General features: G+C 32.3%; 1 protein-coding gene across 15 annotated transcripts in view; it reads left to right on the top strand.

Annotated features, from left to right (window-relative positions):
- The window catches only part of Lcor (ligand dependent nuclear receptor corepressor), a 143,393-nt gene that overhangs the window by 83,874 nt on the left and 40,612 nt on the right, over window positions 1–18,907 (top strand). For 6 of the 15 annotated variants that reach the window (XM_071611028.1, XM_071611027.1, XM_071611038.1 and 3 more), the window contains 2 exons: window positions 11,454–11,586; window positions 16,566–16,853. The exons of 2 other annotated variants lie outside the window; for them this stretch is intronic. In XM_071611028.1, coding sequence (XP_071467129.1) covers window positions 11,454–11,586; window positions 16,566–16,853 — 421 coding nt within the window. The remainder of the gene's footprint in view (window positions 1–11,453; window positions 11,587–16,565; window positions 16,854–18,907) is intronic. 7 more of the 15 variants (XM_071611036.1, XM_071611031.1, XM_071611032.1 and 4 more) reach the window with 2 other exon arrangements.

Raw genomic sequence — 18,907 nt, 5'->3', positions numbered from 1 at the left:
TAAAAATCAACTTCTAAATTCTTTGAAAAGCCTTTTAGGACTTTAAGATTGTATTAAAATTATAGATCAATCAATGTGGAGAAAATCACCCAGTTAATTGTAGTCTTCCAATTTATGTTAGTGATTTATTTCACTTTCGTTTGTCTTTTTAAATTTTCTTAGTGGTGTTTTATGTTGTCATTTCTTCTTAACCTGAAGAACTTCCTTTGGCATTTTTAGCAGCTCAGAGAGAAGGGGATGGGGTGAAGAGGTGAAGAAGAAGAGGTGATTAGACCGTAAGGGCTCCTTTCTTGTTAGTGGCTTTAAGACCCTTACAGAAGAGGCTTCACTCAGTGTTAGGCTTGTTTACTTGCTTAGCCTACGCCATATATATGTGCCTTCTGCCTTGTGAGGACGCAACAAGAAGACCATGACCAGACATTGAATGCCAATGTCTTGATCTTGGACTTCTAGCCTCCAGAATTGTGAGATAATAAATTCCTGTTCGTAAATTACCCAGTCTTGGGTATTTTGTGATAGGAGCACAAAATAGACTAAGACTCTATATTTGAAAATATCTGCTGGATATTTTATTGGCATTCCTTCCCCCAAAATAGTAAAGGCTAACATTAGGTGATAAAAGGGCATAGTTTTAAACCTTTTTTAAAGATCTTGAGGTCTTTCCTGTTGAAGACCCCAATTCCATTTTTTATCTCATCCCCTGCTTTGGATGATGGATGGTCAGACCACACAAGCATTGGCAACTTCTGTAGCTCCCTCCCCCCTTTCTTTCTGTACCATGCTTACCACTCCATTAAAAAAATTACCATAAAAGGATATTGGAGATTGGTATAAATTAGTAAAACTTCCAGAGAACATAGCAACTGAAGGTAGATGACCTGTACTTTCCCTTTAAAGCTATACAGAATTATGTCAATTAATTCTCATAAAAATGTTCCAGTGGCACATGTATGTGACTTGGGGGACTGGGACAGGAAGATCATAAGTTCAACGCCAGCCTGGACAACTTAGACTTAAAAATATAAAGGTTAAAGGATGAACTTATAAAGTTTAAAGCTACACCTGTGGATGTAGCTCAGTGGTAGAGCACTTCTGGGTTCAATCCCCAGTGCCCCTTAAAAAAAAAAAAAAAAAAAAAAACGGGTAAAATACCAAGTACATGGGAACTGTATTTTAATTGAGATCCATTAAAGCAAACTCACATAAATAAATGTAAAGCAGTCACTGAAAGAGAAAACTGAATACTTCAGGGATGCTACTACTTAATTATTTTCCAGGTGTAATGACACTATTCTGATCAAAAGCATATCTGCTTTGGGGAGCTGGTGGTGCTGGAGGGAGCTAAGTGATTTTGAATGTGTTGGAGAATGGAGGACTAAAGCTAGAATGGCCATGACAATTTGAAAAATATAAATAATAAGTGGGAATTTGCCTCCCAAATAGTAGTATATATTGTAGATACATAGTAATTCTTAAAGTATGATATAATGGTGGAGTTCAGAAAGACCCATAAAAATGAAAAAAAAAAAAAGTACTGTCCATAGAATATGAACATGTGATTTTAAAAAAATACTATCAAATATTGATTGAAAATTTAAGGATTATTTGGTAAATGGTGCTAGAATTCTTGGTTAATCATTATATCTAGTAATTCACAGCATATTTCAAAAAAAAAAAAAAAAAAAAAAACCATGCTGGTTTACCATATCCAAAATTCTTGAGAAGTGTTTCAGATTTTGTGGTATACACTTATGCTTAATGGGGTATCTTGCCCATGGGAACCAAATCTTAACACAAAATTCATTTATGTTTATGTTTCATATATGCCTAATATAATTATTCTAACTTTACATGATATTTTAAGTACTTTTATGCACAAGAGAAGTTTGTGCATTGAACCATCAGGAAATAAAGCTGTTATCATCCACCTATGTGAACAGTTATAGTTGCAATTAAAAATTCTGGATTTTACAGCATTTGGGATTTCATATATTCAGATGAGGTTTGCCCAACCTGTATAACAGTAAACCCTGAAAATATATTGATCATTACCAATAATCAAAGAAGTGTGAATTCAAACAATGAAAAAGTTTTTCACTGATAAAATCCAGTGTTTTCAAGAATAACGCTGATAGTGGGAATATAAATTAAAATCTTTGTGAAATGAAGTTGGGGGGGGACTGTGTTTCAGGGAAGAAAAATTGTTTCTTTCTGATTCATGCTTTCTCTTCTGGTAATCTATCCTGAGGAAATAATGACTATTGGGAGCAAATTCATTAAAACATAACGTATAGTGACAAAAAAGTAGCATAAATTCAAATTATGCTAAAAATATTTGTACATTTATGAAGACAGTTGTTTTTGAAGACTATTGATTTCTACAGTGCTCATAATTTAATATTGGGAAAGGGATGAAAATGTCCCAGTAGTATGTATAAATTTGATTTTAATTTTTTGAAATTTCACGTTTGAATTTTTTAAGGCTTAAAGAGAAAATATCAAATTATTGGAGATTTTTATCTGTTTAGTTGTACTGTAAGTTTTTTTTTTACTCATTTGCTTTGTAGCTTTCAGTACAGGTTAAGTTTTTTCTCAAGGTTTTCTATTAAGTGAGGAAAGTAAGCATTATTTATTAAATAAGATTTCTGTGAAATATTTTTGTTTAAGAAAAATGAAAATAAGGATGATTGTATCTTTTAAATTTTTGTTGGTAAATTTTGGGACCTTTATTTGTGTACAGGAATGCAAGGTAAAAGAGTTACTTGTCCCTGGTGTAGTTAACATAAAGTTTACTGTAATATGGAGTTGGTTTCAATTTTGAGGTGGAAAGATTTAATAGATTGAAAGAACAAATTAAAAAGGCACACCTGGATTTTTCAGGGTTGATTGTTTTCACTTAAGATAGTTGATGAGATAATTCATTTTCAAAAGACTTCTGACTAAACAATTTACAGGTCTAATTTCTTGCGGTTTGTAGTTTTTTGCATTTAACATGTTTTGTCACTAAATGTTTTCTTAGGGGAAAAAAAACTGGTGGCCAACTTGTCAGATTATTACAGCTTTGACAAGTCTTATTCAAAGAAAAGAAATAATAAAGTGATCTTAAAGAGAGTCCAAATTAAGACAGATTAAAATAGGGTAATAATAAACTTTATAATCTTTTTAAAATTTTTTATCTTATTTATTTTTGGTGGGGTTCTTTTTTTCCTTTGGAACTGGGATTCAGACCAGGGTTTGCAAGTACAAGGCAGAGGCTTTGTCACTGAGCTACATCTCAGCCCCTTCATAATCTTTAAATTCATTTTCTAAGTGAATATTTACTATTTTTATATCACAGAATTTAAGTCAGAATTCCATTAGGCAAACTGTGTAGATATATGAAAGAGATTTGCAGAAAATCTTTGGGTTAATATGCTAGCCCTCTAACGAAGTTTTACCAGTGCTTTAAGTGCTTCTACTCACTCTACCATTTTTCTTTGGTTGTTTAATATGGAAATTGATTTTTTAAAACACAATGACTAGTCCCTACTCAAGAACTATAGAATCAAGTGTAGGATTGACTTCTAAAAGTGCTATTAAGAAGCTTATAGAAAATTCTGATATGACAGAACCACCTGTATGAACCAACCAGTAGATGGACAAATTCTTGCATGCCGAAGGAAGCATCTTCTAAGAAACATAAATTCTACTTCAGATTCCAGTTTTATTCCTATTTAGTTCTGGGACAACAGCTTCTTAATAGGTAGAGATAATAAATGCAAAGAAAAACAATGGTTTTTGAGTTATAGAAGAATATCTCACATTTTTGTTACTCTTTGCCATATCAAACATAGTACATTGAATTTAGAAATGGAGAGATGACATGAATTGGTTTTATTTTTGCCCTCCATCTTCAATTAGTTCTATGTTGTATGTCATGTAAATTTTTTGTTCTTTGCAGTTTGGCATATGTATGTACAGTGAAGAAAGATAAGATAATTTCTATTTCTACATTGTTGCTATAAATTTTTAACATGATGAACAGGGGCAGTTGGAAAAAGTATATGGTTTTCTGCTGTTTGTTGTTCTAGATGAATAAGTGAAGCAAACATTTAACTGATAAAAACTTTTAATATAACCATTTAAACTCTAGAAATAATTCTCTTAAGGCCATACAGCAAATGGAGAAACATGTCTTTAAAAAATTCAGATTTCAGTAAGAGCAGCAAGAATCTTTGACAGTTGAGCCTTGTGACCCACTCACACACCTCCCTTGGCTTAGCTTAAAGGAACTTCCACTCTGAACAGGGGGACAGGTAGTGAGCATCTACCATACCTTCTTGCATCCTGTTGTAGATACTCTCTTCCAGGCACGTGAGTTTAAGAGAACTGGGGCTCCCTTCCTCCCACGTAACCTTTTACTCAGATTGGGATTCTCCAGGCACAGCATGCTAAGAGCACTAGGCCAGAGTTGAAATATAGACATCTAAAGCTAGAAGTTTAACAGAGAGAGAATCGAAAAAAGAGCTAAGAAGAACCCTCCTGGAGTTAGAGCAAGCCTCAAACACTGGCGACACCTTATCTTTGTGAAGGGGCTCCACTTTTATTTGGAAAAACAATGGAGCACTTTATGCCCTCAGCACATAAATCAACTAACAATTAGTGGAGGTTAAAAAGGTGGATGTGAGACATCATTATAGACAGATCAGCTTAGAGTTGAAAGGAACAGAGAAAGAAAATGTTCAAAAACCCTATTGAACAGGGACACTGCTTGGTCAAATATAGACATCTAAAGCTACATATCTCAGGGGAGATAAACTTGAATGAACTAGAGATAAAGGGGGACATTTCCTAACGATAAAAGGTCAAATCTAGAAGATAATATTATTTAACGTAGTATTATTATGTAACAAAGGGCTTGCCAAAAGGCATGGAGCAAAATTTGAACTGAGCGTGCAAATAGATAATTCATGGTAGTAGCTAGACATGTCAATACCTCACTTTCAGTAATGAGTAGAACATCTAGCTGGGCACTGTGGTGCACGCCTATAATCCCAGTGGCTCAATAGGCTGAGTCAGGAGGATCTCAAGTTTAAAGCCAGCCTCACCAATTTAGTGTGGCACTAAGCAACTCAGTAAGACTCTGTGTAAATACAAAATGGGGCTCGGCAGGTGGCTCAGTGGTTGAGTGCCTCTGAGTTCTATCCCTGGTACTGCCCCCAAGAACATCTGGAGAGAATATCATCAAAGATGTAGAAGATTTGAACATTAATAATCAACTAGACTGACAGACATCTGTAGAACATAATCCAAAGAACAGAATACTCATTCTGATCACATATATGTGTAATATCCTCTAAGATAGGCTAAATGCTACGCCATAAAACAATCTATAGTATGTCTATGGTGCTAGGGATCAAGTCCATGGCCTTCTGACAAGCACTATACCACTGGGCTACACCCCAGTCCACTAAAATACTATATTTTAAAGGACTTCACTCATATAAAGTATGTTTTCCAACTTCAGTGGAATGAAATTAGAAATCAGTTAATAGGAAATGTAAGGAACTTACAGATACGTGAAAATTAAGCAGTGCAATTCTTAAGTAATCAGTGGGTTAAAGAAAAAAGCACAGAGGAAATTTGAAAACAGTTTGAGATTAATTAAAATGTAAAACATAACAGAAACGTATGGGGTATTACCTAACAGTCCTTATCAGGTAATCTATAGCTGCAAATGCTTATATTAAAAAAAGATGATCTCAAATCAGTATCCTCAACCATTCATCCGAAGAAACTAGAAAAAGAAGAGTAGACAAAACCCAAAGTAAGCAGAGGGAAATAATAAAGATTAGAGCAAATATAAATAAAATAGCATTAAAAAACACAGGGAATCAACAAAACCAAAGTTTTTTTCTTTGAAAACATCAATAAAATTGATAAACTTTAGTGCTGATAAAGAAAAAAGAAAACTCAGATTGTTAATCATTAATGATAAAAGGGAAACCCCCTCCAATCTTACAGAAATAAAAGGACTTCATGGGGAGTATTGTGAACAGTTTCTGTGCTGTCAATTTGGATAGTTAATGAAATAGGCAGATTCCTAAAAGACATACACACCAAAACAGGTAGCAAGAAGTTGAAAACCTGAATAGAGCTATGTTGTGGGATTGTGTCTGCAAAAAAAGATGTAATGAAAAAAATAAGATAATCCCTGGTAATTATGAATGAGACCTCATTTGGCAATAAGGTCTTGATGGATGTAAAGAAGTTAAAATGAAGTCACATTGGGTTAGGAGCTTTAAATCTAGTCCCTGAGGTCTTTCTAAGGATAAGGGAGGTTTTGAGATGCAGGCATACAGAGAGAAGACCATGTAAAGATGGCGACAGAGATTGGAGTTGTACTGTTTTAAACCAAGGAATGCCGCGGCTTGTCTGCAGCCACCAGAAGCTTGCAAAGGTGTGGAAGAACTCTTAAGATCATTCAGAAAGAATGATCCTACTGGCACCTTGATTTTAGACTTCTAGAATCCAGAGCTGTGAGAATAAATCACAGTATTAAGCTACTTAGTTTATGGTAATATGTTATAGTAGCCCTACAAAACTAAACTAGACTAGAACAAGTGTGTTAAGTTTTTTGTCACTATGACCAAAATACCTGACAAGAACAACTAAAGAGAAGGAAAATTTTATTTAAGAGGTCTAAGCCTTGCTCTGTCTGCTTACAGTTTACACCAGTAGTCTATTTAGGTTAATTCACTGATAAATTTACAGCTCTTACAATTGAACAACCCTGCATTGGTTAACATGAGTTTTGTGGGGGTACATCTCATATTCAAACCATAATGAGATTGGGTTAATAATTTTTAGACTTATATTAAAGAAAAACTCCATGGCCAGATATCCTCACTGGTGATTTCTATCAGATATTTAATGAATTACTACCAATTCTTCACTACTTTTTCAGATTATAGGAGGGAAGACTTCTTTGTTCCATGAGGCCAGTATTATGGATACCAAAACCGGACAAAGACATCACAAAAAATATTGATCATTATCACTTATGAATATCAATACAAAAAACCCTCAACATCAGATCTGCTAGTATATAAAAAGTATACACCATGACCTGGTAGGATTTATCCCAGGATCCCAAGGTTGATTTAATGCCCCCAAATCAATTAATGTAATGTGTGTTAATATAATAAATGATGAGAAACCATATGATCATGTCCATAGATGCTCTCCAGAAGCAATATGGCCCGACCAGATACCACTTGCTGATTTAAAAAAACAAAAACAACAACAACTACAACAAAAACCCACAAAACACTTGGGCTGGGGCTATTGCTCAGTGACAGACCACTTGCCTATCATCCATGAGGCACTAGGTTCTATCCTCAGTACCACATAAAAATAAACAAATAAAATAAAGGCATTCTGTCCATCTACAACTAAAAAAAATATATATATATATATATAAAAATACAAACACACCTAATAGACTAGGAATAGAAGGGAATTTCCACAACCTGAGCTACAAAAACACCATCATATTTAATAACAGACTGAACAGCTTCCTCCTAAGATATGGATTCCTATTTCTATTCAACATTGTTAGGGAGCTTCTAATCAGGGCATTTAAGCTATAAAAAGAAACCAAAGTCATCCACATTGAAAGAAGGAGGTAAAACTATCTCTGTTCACAGATGACTTGATGATGAATATAAAAAGTCTTAGGAATTTATAAAACTGATAGTTTATAGATATATTCAGCAAGGTTCAGAATATAACATCATTTTTAGAATATCTGTTTTCATTTAGTGATGAGAAATACTACGATTAAGAAAATTCCATTTATAGTAGCATCAAAAAGTAAAACACTTTGAAATAAAAATATCAAAAGTGTAATGCTTATACACTGTGAATTACAAAACATTGAAAATAAAGTGATACCCCACATTTGATCAGAAAAGTCAATATTTTTAAGATGACATCACTCCCCAAGTTGATAATTGCATTCTCCATCAAAATCCCAGGTGATTTCTTTTTTAAGAGATGGACAAACTGATTCTGAAATTCTCAAGAAAATTTAGAGACCTCAAGAAGCCAAAATAATCTGTAAAAGAACAAATTGAGAGAATTCATACTTATTAATTTTAAAACTTGCTACATAGTTAATGGGAATAGAATTAAAGTGTCCCTAAGTAAAATTTATGACCATTGATTTTTGATAAGTATCCCAAAACAATCCTTTGGAGGAAAGAATTATTTATTTAACAAAAGGTACTAGAACAACTGATTCTCCACATGCAAGAGAATGAAGTTAAACTCCTTTCGTACACATTTACCATACACAAAAATTAACTTAATATAAGTCATAGACATAAAAGTAAGCTTTAATACTGTAAGACTCAGAAGGAAACAGGAATAAATCTTCATGATCTTGAATTAAACAAGTTTTTTTAGTTATGACATCAAAAACAGAAGGGACAAAAGATAACTTTTAAATTAGAATTCATTAAAATTCAAAACTTGTGCTGCTAACAGTACCATCACTGAGGAAACACAAAAGAAGAAAATATTTGCAGTTTGTGAATCTAATCATAGAATTAAGTCAGAATATGTCAAGAATTCTTATAATTCAACAATTTAAAAAATTGTCCAATTAAAAAAACTGAGCAAAGGATCTGAGTAGACATTTCAAATGGCCCGTGAGCACCTGAAAAGAAATTGAACATCACTAGTCTTTTAGAAAATATAAATCTAGAGCTGGGGATGTACCTCAGTGGTAAGGGTATTTGCCTTGAATTTATGAGGCCCTGGGTTCAGTGCCCAGTACCAGGGAAGGAAGGGAAAGAAAGAAAATATGAGCAAGATACTGCTTCTCATCTACTAAAGATGAGTATAATCAAAATGATAAGTATTGATGAGTATGCGTCTCATAAACTGCTGTTGGGGATATAAAGTGATATACCTGCTTTGGAAAATAGTTTGACGCTTCCTCAAAATGTTAAACATAGTTAAAATATTATCCAGATGTTCCATTTCTAAATACATATTCAAGAAAAATGAATATATACATCCACATGAAAACCTGTACACAAGTTAATAGCAGTATTATTATTATTATAATACCCCAAAAGTGAAAGCAATTCAAATACTCATCGACTGAAGAAAAGATAAATAAAAAGTGATGTATCCATACAATGAAGTATTCATTTTGCAATAAATGACATTAACTACTTACACATGCTACAGTGTGGACGAACCTTGAAAACATTATTCTAGGAGGCTGGGGATGTGGCTCAGGAGATGGCGCGCTCGCTTGGCATGCGTGCGGCCCGGGTTCAATCCTCAGCACCACATCCAAATGGGGATGTTGTGTCCGCTGAAAACTAAAAAAAAAATAATAAATATTAAAATTCTCTCTCAAAAAAAAAAAAAAAGAAAAGAGAGACTGAAAACCCAGAGGAAGAGCTCATTTCAGTCTCAGGTGGAGCTGAGATTTAAAAAAAAAAAAACAGTATTCTAGGAGAAAAAAAGGCGATCACTGGGCTGGGGATATAACTCAGTACAAGGCCCTGGGTTCACTCCCCAGCACCACAGGGGGAAAAAAAAAACACACACACATTAAAAAAAGAGTGTATGTGTGTATGTTTATTTAGATGAAATGATGTCCAGAACAGGCACATCTATAAAGACAAAACATAGTGTAGTTAGTATATTGGTTTCCTAGTGTTGGTGTGGGAATGGGGATTGATTATTGTTTATGAAAGGACACATAGCATCTGCCTGATGAGTACTAGGCTAGTTGCTCTGTTGTGTTCCATTACATATGATAGGAGTCTGAATACTACATTAAATAAACTTTAAGTACTATACAGATACATCATTCAGTATCTAACTTCAACTGATTGAATGTAGAACATACAGGTATAATTTATATTTTAAAAAATCACTTAATGAAATGACACTAAAGTATAATACAGTTGAAGAGTTTGATGGCATTTCAACTGATGCCTGTTCTTAATATGTTTTAGATGTTTAATCTATATCATAATTATTTATGATTTGTGTTTCAAAATTACTTATATATTTAGAAAAGAATGTTGACAAATAACATTAATAGTAAAAAACTTTTCATGGTTTATAACACTTAGAATACTTAATTGAAAATTCTTTAAACAAATTATATAACAAATTTACTGTTTATTTAGAAATGTTAAATCATTGTTGTAATTTGAATAAGGCAAGTGAGTTCTTTTTGTTAAACTATTTGTATGCAATATATAATCAGTTCTAAATGTGTCAGTAAGATGTATGTGTGTCTGTATCTTGGTTGTGCTGTGTGGCACAATTCAGGTAATGGAGAAATCATAGCAAGTTTTTACAGATAACAGTAGATATATTTAAAAGCCTTGAGGAAATATTTTGTGGATTATAATATGCCTTTAATTCTTGTTTAATTACATTATACCAGTGTATGTTCTGTTTTCTTATTTGGAGCACTTTTGATGATTCCATGATTAAAGTAAATGCATGTATTGATATATTACAGTGAAATAAAGTAAGTTATATGCACTGAGACTTAAATATGTGCAAAACATTGTCAGTTTACTCCATTGTTCTTGAAGTCTGGAAGCAGATGCTATACATCTCGCAGTTGAATTCAGTACAGCATTTTGGAACTTTTCATTTAGACAAACGTTTTGATCCATATTTTATATTGTAAGCATGTTTAGACACACATATATATTGTAACTAAAGATGCTGCAGTGTTTATATTTAGAATATGAAGTACACTCTTTTCCTACTCAGTAAAAGTTTGAGAGCCATAGTTTGTTAAGTAATCTAGGAACAGAATTATAAAATTTGATAAACTCTTCTTGAATTTTCCTTCCTGAATGCTTAAAAAAATTGGTATATATTGATTATATAGAAAAACGTGTTTCATTGTGCCATTTTCATATATATTTCAAAAGGTAATTTGGTCAATTTCACTCCCTTTAAAAACGTTTTGTGTCTGGAGAAAATATCCCATAGTAGGAGGACAAACATGATCCTTAAATGAGATCTGAAATTTAAAGATTTTTTTAAAATGTATAAAAGCATACCATCTGAATGGATTTATCTGTGAACACTTGCTTTAAGAGAACCAATATATTTTAATGCTCAAAGAAATTTTCCCTTTAGTTAATTATTGTTTAATTAGTTTACGGTAAATTGTGGGGGAAAACTCATAATTGAAAAATGTGAATAAAATTCACCCAAGCGGTATGTTTATACTCATTTTACTATTATTATAGTTTTGTGGAGATAATTTTTATCCTGAATTGAAGTTCTAAAATACTTTAATAATATTAACAAATTTGTTTAATATGCTGTTAGTATTTGTTTATAATTATACATCTGTTTTTTATTTTGAATGGGGAAAATTTTTTGTACAAATATTTCACCAAATATTTTTGCAGGGACACTTAGTCCGTCTGGATGAACCAGCTTCGGGAGCTGGGCAGGAAGCTCTGCTTAAACAAGAGCAAGCAAAAATCATTCGATTCGAGAGACAAGCAGAAGAGTTCCTCAATGCAGTCTTTTATAGAAAAGGTTGGTTTCAGTGAAGAATGACATTTAGCATCTGCTTGTCTTACATTAGTCTTCTTAGTTTCAATGTTATTTTTAAAGTTACTCTTAAAAGTAATTTTTTCTTTGCTAATGATGCACTTTTTTTCTGTATTCCTTTGATCAAGGTAAATTTGGAACAGAGTTAATGCAATCCCTATCCTGCCACCCCCTTATCTCTGAAGTGATGATTTTAGTCAAATACTTAAATCCATTATTATGAAACTCTGAAAATTTTAAGGTCTCAGTAGTTAGGTTTTTGTTGAGCAATTTTTTAAATATAAGCAGTTACTGTTTTAATTATCAGTAACTATAAAACCTACTATATAATATTTTAGTAATTCCAACCTGAAATTTTATTGGGAAAGAAAATGTAGCTATATCTTTACCAATTAGATGTTTTTTTCACCAATTAGATTTGTAAACATTTTCCCCTTGGTATAGTCTTATTTCACTAAAGTTTTTTAGATTATTAAAATTAGGGTGATAAAACTCATAATAAAATTTTTTCCTACATTTGAGGTGTCATTTAATAGCTCTGTCTCTTGGATTTTTCAGTTTGTTTTTCTCATTGAAACTTGGTTTCTTGTTTTTTGTTTTTTGGATTTTTTTTGGTAGTAGGGTGTGAGGTTGAAGCCAAGGGCGCTTTACCATTGAACCACATCCCCAGCCCTTTTAATTTTTTATTTTGAAACAGGGTCTCGTTAAATTGCAGGGGCTGACCTTGAATTTGCAATTTTCCTATCTCAGCCTCCCCAGTCAGAGATTACAGTCATGAACCGCCATGCTGGATTCTTCTTGAAACTTGATAGGCTTGTTTTACATTTCTTTTAAAATTCAGAGAATGTATGTCTAATCGTAATAGAGGCTTGGGGTTTATAAATTCTTCATGAAGACCTTCGAGGTTTTTTGTTTTTCTCTGTCTGCAAAGCATAATTGCCATTAGTCAAGACCTTCAGGAAACTTTCCTTCACCAACCATTGTAGTCAAGAGTCTTTCAAGAAATTCTTTCTGAATGATTTTGTATGCTTATTTTAATTACCCTTTTACTCTAGTTCCAAGATGGAGGTTACTATGATAGGTTCTAAAACGGGTTTCCTACAAATTCCTGGTAATCTTGAATGTCCTATGTAATCTTGGACACTTAGTGATTCCCTTTTCTTTAATGTCTTTACGTATTGTGGTTTACACCTTTCATTCCTCTGGAAATTTTCTTCTTCCCTTCTAAAGGGTGTACAGTTTTGACTGTATACTCTCTGGTGAGTATTTGTTCTAATGGGTTGGGTATAGTTGAATATCAGCTGGGCTTCTTTTTTCTTAATGTGATCAATATGTTTAAATAATAGTATAAGATTAAATATCATAATAAAGTTAAGGAATGTAGAGATTATTGGGCGGGCACATTTTCCCCCCATTTTTTTCAGTAAGATCCATTGTAAATTCAAAAATTTTGGTATACCCTCCATTCTCTTTTAATACCTGCTGGTAGCCTCTGACCTAAAAATCTCTCAACCTCCCAGGCTCACCTCATCATTGCATAAAGTGCCCTGAATTCCAACATTATATTAAAAATAGTCATTTTCTTAGTTTTATGGATGTTTTTGATTTTTTTATTAAAGTAATTCATATTTAAGGTTTAAACAATAACCAGTTCTATGAGTGTATTAGCCAAATAAAATATCTTTACATTTCCTCTTCTTTAGAATGTATACAGGGCAAAGGTCTGATAGCAAACTTTATTATCTGGATAGAGAAGCTTTTGTACTTAATTTGTATGGAGGAACCCATTTTTATCCACTCTTTGTTTAGGGACAATAAGAAGTTATTCTGTCCTACTTCTAGTAGTCTCATCCCTTTGTCATAGAGGAATAACTTAAATTAAAATTTTTATCAGTTTTGTTTAGAGGGATTCTGACCTTAGATCTTAAGATACATTTCAAGAGCTATGAGAATCATCTGAAACTGTATATATGTAACTTAAGTTTTTATGTTTGTTTTTATACTGGCACAAAATACTCAGAAAAGAATGATTTGGAATTGGAAGAATTCCAGTTACTTCCCCTTATGTTATATACCAGTGTTATTATTTTTAGATATTTTTAAAACCCTCTTTGATATATCTTAAAGATGAACATTTGTACTCTTCAAATTAATATAGGTTGAGTATCCCTTGTTTTCATAAACATCAGTTTAATATTTTTTATCCCAAATGCTTTGGACCAGAAGTGGGTTTGATTTCAATTCAGATTTTCGAATATTTACGTACACTTTACCAGATGAAGAATGCTCAGCCTTTATTTCAGATGCTTGGATTTAGCCCTTTGTATCCAAGCAATACAAATTATATATTTTAAACAACCAGGCGTGCAAAGGTTTTGTATAGCTAAATAGAAATACAGATGCAATGAAAGTAGACTTTTATGATAATGGACTCTATTGTAACCAGTTTTAACTTTAGAACAATATTATCCTTATAAAATTCTATTAATCACATTTCCTTTTTAATTTGCTTTGTCACTTAATGTTTTAAAAAAAAAATGTGATACCTTTCTAGAAGTTAGATTTCCATTTTAAATGTACCAGTGGCTGTGATTTAATTTTTACATGTTTTTGTGTAGTTTTATTTTCATCTGAGTTGTTGGTTTTATTTGACTCAATTGTGTCTATTTCCCTAGGCATGAAAATGTATATAGAACTTGTGTTATAAGTCAGAAAATGAATGCTTTCATGAAACTTTCAAAAAAAGATACTGAAATTTAAATGGCAGAGTTTCATTCATAAACATTGAGAATATTTTGTCTCATGATTGTATTAGTCATCCATTCATTAAAAAGACAAAGTATACTGTAGGCATTTTAAGCGTAAGGAGCAGTTTATGATCTTTATCCTAAAATCTTTGACAAATCACAAAGCTTTTTAAGGATATTTATTTACTAATACTAGTTAAACACAGAGATAATTCTTAAATATTTCATTTGCTTCCTATTTGGAAATTTTTATTACATATTCTCCAGTTTTCTATGGGGAGAAAGGTACCACTAATATATTAAAATTTTATAGTCTTTCATACAGAGATTTATGCTATATAGGGGGAAATGGATCTTAACTGGAAAGTTAAATAACTAATGAGAAAATCCAGTAAAGAGATTTGAAAAGCAATATATGACTAAAATGTTTAGTAAAACTTTTGAAGAAGCATTGTCAGTGAATATAGGAACTTCTGAACCTCACCTAATTAAATATCTTTTTTCATAAACTATCTGGAATACTAATAGTCTATATTTATAGAGAAGAAATTAAGGATTATAAATACTCCTTAGTGAGACAAAAATGATATTGACAGAGCAAGCCTCATTAAACTTCAGAAAATTAAATAAATATTGTGACTGCATGAGCATATTCAGGTATTGAATGTTCTCCTTTTGGGAAAATATGTGTTGTTATTATTATGAGTTCTATGAAGTTTGAGCGTTTTGTTTGTTTTTTGTGGAGATTTTAGTAATAAAGTCAGTTTTCCTTGTGCCTTTGTACTTTATAAATCAATCTCACAAATTCCTCACAGCTCTAAGATACTGTGGGTATTTGCCTTATATAGCTAATCTTTAAAAGACCAAGGAAACAGATTTTCTGAAAACCATCTTATAAATGCATTAGAAGTGTGGTGGGGAGTCAAAGGTACAGGTAGACATTTAAGATCTGGGAAAGAGTTTTGATTGAGTTTTATCAGAAATCATCTGTACTAATTTGTAGAGGCTACTTTTTTATCACTTTTTCCACATTTATTAAAAGAAAATTGGTATAAATTGATTCCTTCCATTCATTACTCAGCTAAATTGAATGCACACTTTACACCAGGCAAGATTTAGGTATATATACATACATTTAATCTCTGCCCCCAAGAAGCTTCTTTTCCTTGATAGGCTAGTGTTGTAATTATAGAGATGTGAGAATCTTTTATTTTTATGTATATATATACACGTGTGTGTGCGTGCGCGCACACACATACACACGAATATATAGATTTCACCTTTCATCTTACCCAAATTTGAACTTGAAGGTCCCTTCTGGTTTAAAAATTAATGAGTTCATATGGTTTTTATTTTAAAATTGACTAGACATGGATAACTTAAGTGTTTTTCATTACTTTTGTAACTGTTCTGTTAATATCTGGAAGAGTATACTTAAAGATTCTTAATGGAAAATATAAAAGATTATTCATGGAAAATATGTGGTCTGTCTTCCAACTTTTGAGAATTGACATTTAAACTTCCAACCCACAGTTTCTAAAATTGTTGTCCTCACACAAGCAGCATCTAGCAGCTTGTTAGAAATGCCAGTTCTTGAGCCCTAGAACTGCTGAATCAGAAACTCTGGGGATAGGATCCAGCAGTCAAAAGACCTCAAAATGATTTCAGTGAACATTAAAATGGGAAGACTATTGCTCTAGCCTATCATGACTGAATACTTAAAATTAAGTATCTGATTTTATGATCTTGTTATGCCATCAGTCTTTAACAAGAAATGAATTAAGCACTCGTGAATTCAGTAGTCCAAATTTTGGAAATTTAGGAGAGGACAGTTGATGACAAAAAACTCTAGGGGAAACAATGTATTCTCTGTAGATGTTAACTGGGGAATAACTCTTAAGAGAAAGGTTTGGGGATTTCTATATCAGGTAAGTGATTTTAGCCTATAAAAGATAGTATTTGTAACCCTTTAATTTCATAATCCTTGGGGGGGAATGTTTAGAAATATTTTTATGAAAATTTTATTTTTTTAAAAACCTGCAACTCAAAAGCTTAGAGATTAAAAATATAAATCAAGGGGAGTACTATTTTTAAGACTTTGCATTTTAAGAAAAATATGAATATGTTTTTGTGAAAACTGTCTTTTTTGTTGGTTGGGTTTTTTTTTTTTTTAAGTACAATTTTCCACTTTAAAAGTGAATAAATCTTTGTTTACAGACAGTCCCTGGGTCTTCGACCCCAATATTCCCCTAGTGGCCCGTGAGATCATGCAGCGAATGATCCAACAATTTGCTGCTGAATATACCTCAAAAAATAGCTCTACTCAGGACCCCAGCCAGCCCAATAGCACAAAGAACCAAAGCCTGCCGAAAGCATCTCCAGTCACCACCTCTCCCACGGCTGCAACTACTCAGAACCCTGTGCTCAGCAAACTTCTCATGGCTGACCAAGACTCACCTCTGGACCTTACTGTCAGAAAGTCTCAGTCAGAACCTAGTGAACAAGGTATGGTTTGATAATCATGGTCTCCTCTGTCCAATCAGAAAACTGATTCGGGGGAGAAAAAAATTATTGGCAATGAGGGGACCAGTAGTTAATAATAGAATAAAATATAGTGTGATTCTAGCTGGGTGGTAGCCCATACCATAGTCCAACTATTGGGAGGCTGGAGCAAGAGGATCATTTGAGCCTAGGGATTCAAGGCCACATTGGGAACCATAGCAAGAATTTGTCTCTTTAAAAAACAAAACAATAATGTGAATCTTAAATTATTCCTTACTATACAGTGATAGATATGTACAGATAAAATTCTTAAAACCTTACCTGTCAGTAATTCATAGTTGTGATTGATGTACCACCCAGGTGTGTCAAGTGGTTTATAGTTGTAACTGATTTTTAAGTTATTAAAACAAGCATTTTGCACTTTCCAAAGTGTTGTCCTGTCCATTTTCTAAAAACTCCTATGAAAAATTAAGTTTCTATTTTTTCCTTAATGTTTTAGAATTAGTACCTGAAAAATACACCTTTACTTGTTTTGTTCTGCAAATGAGATCATAAGGAAAAAATGTTTTTATTTGCAGTTTTAAAAAAGAAATTACCAGGGTTAGAAATAAAAGAAGACAATAGAACACACTTAAGTGTATTCAGTGTTTTATAAATACAGAAATATATACATATTTATATACAATGTATTGTGAACTAACTTTAAAGTATTTCTGAAGGGGAATTTGTGAGTGAGGACCCAAATTAGTAAAGAGGTTAAGAGTATATTTGTTTTGTTTAGAAAATGTTTGAGTCTCAGAAAGTAAGTAGAATAAATATTCCTCTTGCTTTATAATCTCATTTGACCTTTTAATTTCTCAAAAGATGAATTGGCCATTTCCATTATAAATAATTGTAACTCAGTGATGTCTACAGTAATGATTTTATTGTTTTAGAAGTCTCCTCTAAGAGTATACAGAAAGGTTATAAGGTCCGTGAATACATTGGTGAGAAATAAGTTTATTTTGAAAGAAAATAAATTTAAATCTTAAAAGAACATCTTTGAAAGGACTTTCCTTTGCTTATTATAAGAATTTATAAAGGTTTTACATTTGATGGTCTGGCTTCAGTTGCTTATTGAAGAATATATTTTTTTGAGTAGTTTTTCTCTTTTTTTTTTTTTTACTCTTGGGATATAGTAAATAACAAAGTAAAGTATCTAAATTCCAAGAGATTGACAGACAGGATTCCAAATTACTCTGTGTTCACATCAATCGGTGTGGCTTTGGTTACCAAAGTTGTGTCTTTTCTGTTTTGTTAAGGATCATTTTCTTTACCACGAATTGGTAGTTTTTAATAAGAATCACTTTGCTCTAAATATTGCATCAAAGCTTCAGGTTTATAATAGGAAAATAACAGCATAGAGGTATATTTAAAATACTAGTAATGAAGGTTAACATAAAATGATTCTACTAGTCTGATTTAACATAACATCTCATAGGTAGTGTTGCCCTTAAAAGGTATGTTGTATTGGTAACACACTCTTAAGAGAATTTGAACTACACGATAACATTATAGTGTATGGACTTCAAGTGAAGCAAACTGTTTTTTAAAAATTTCTTATTGCATTAAATTTTAGTGTTTTCAATTTTAATTACATAATTTTGTGGCAGACTTTAAATATGTTTTCTCATTGGGTTAGATAAATTGCATGTTTGATTTAGAAATCTAAATTATTCTGTCTTTGGTTGGAAATAGCAGTGCATTTGTTTTTTAGATATCTTAATTAAATGAAATATCTAATAAAGTACTTGATTCTGTTAGATTATAGTTATATTTTTTGAAGTGGTAATGTCTCTAAAGGACAATGTTTTCTCTTGATATTGACTTTCTTATTTATACATTTAATTGCATATTTATTTCTGACAACCGTAATAGGGAATTAGAATGTCCTCAGACACCAGTTGGATAAGTTCTATTGTGGAGTGAATTCTAACATAATGAGTTAGCAGGATCTTTCTACTGGCCATCTAAAAATCAGAGGCATTGGGTATTATCTTGCTCTATTTATTTTGGAC

The sequence above is a fragment of the Marmota flaviventris genome, chromosome 4 (assembly GCF_047511675.1).
Source record: "Marmota flaviventris isolate mMarFla1 chromosome 4, mMarFla1.hap1, whole genome shotgun sequence".
Taxonomy (NCBI): domain Eukaryota; kingdom Metazoa; phylum Chordata; class Mammalia; order Rodentia; family Sciuridae; genus Marmota; species Marmota flaviventris.
Note: the sequence above shows the minus strand (reverse complement) of the source record. Positions and strands in the feature narration are given on the sequence as shown.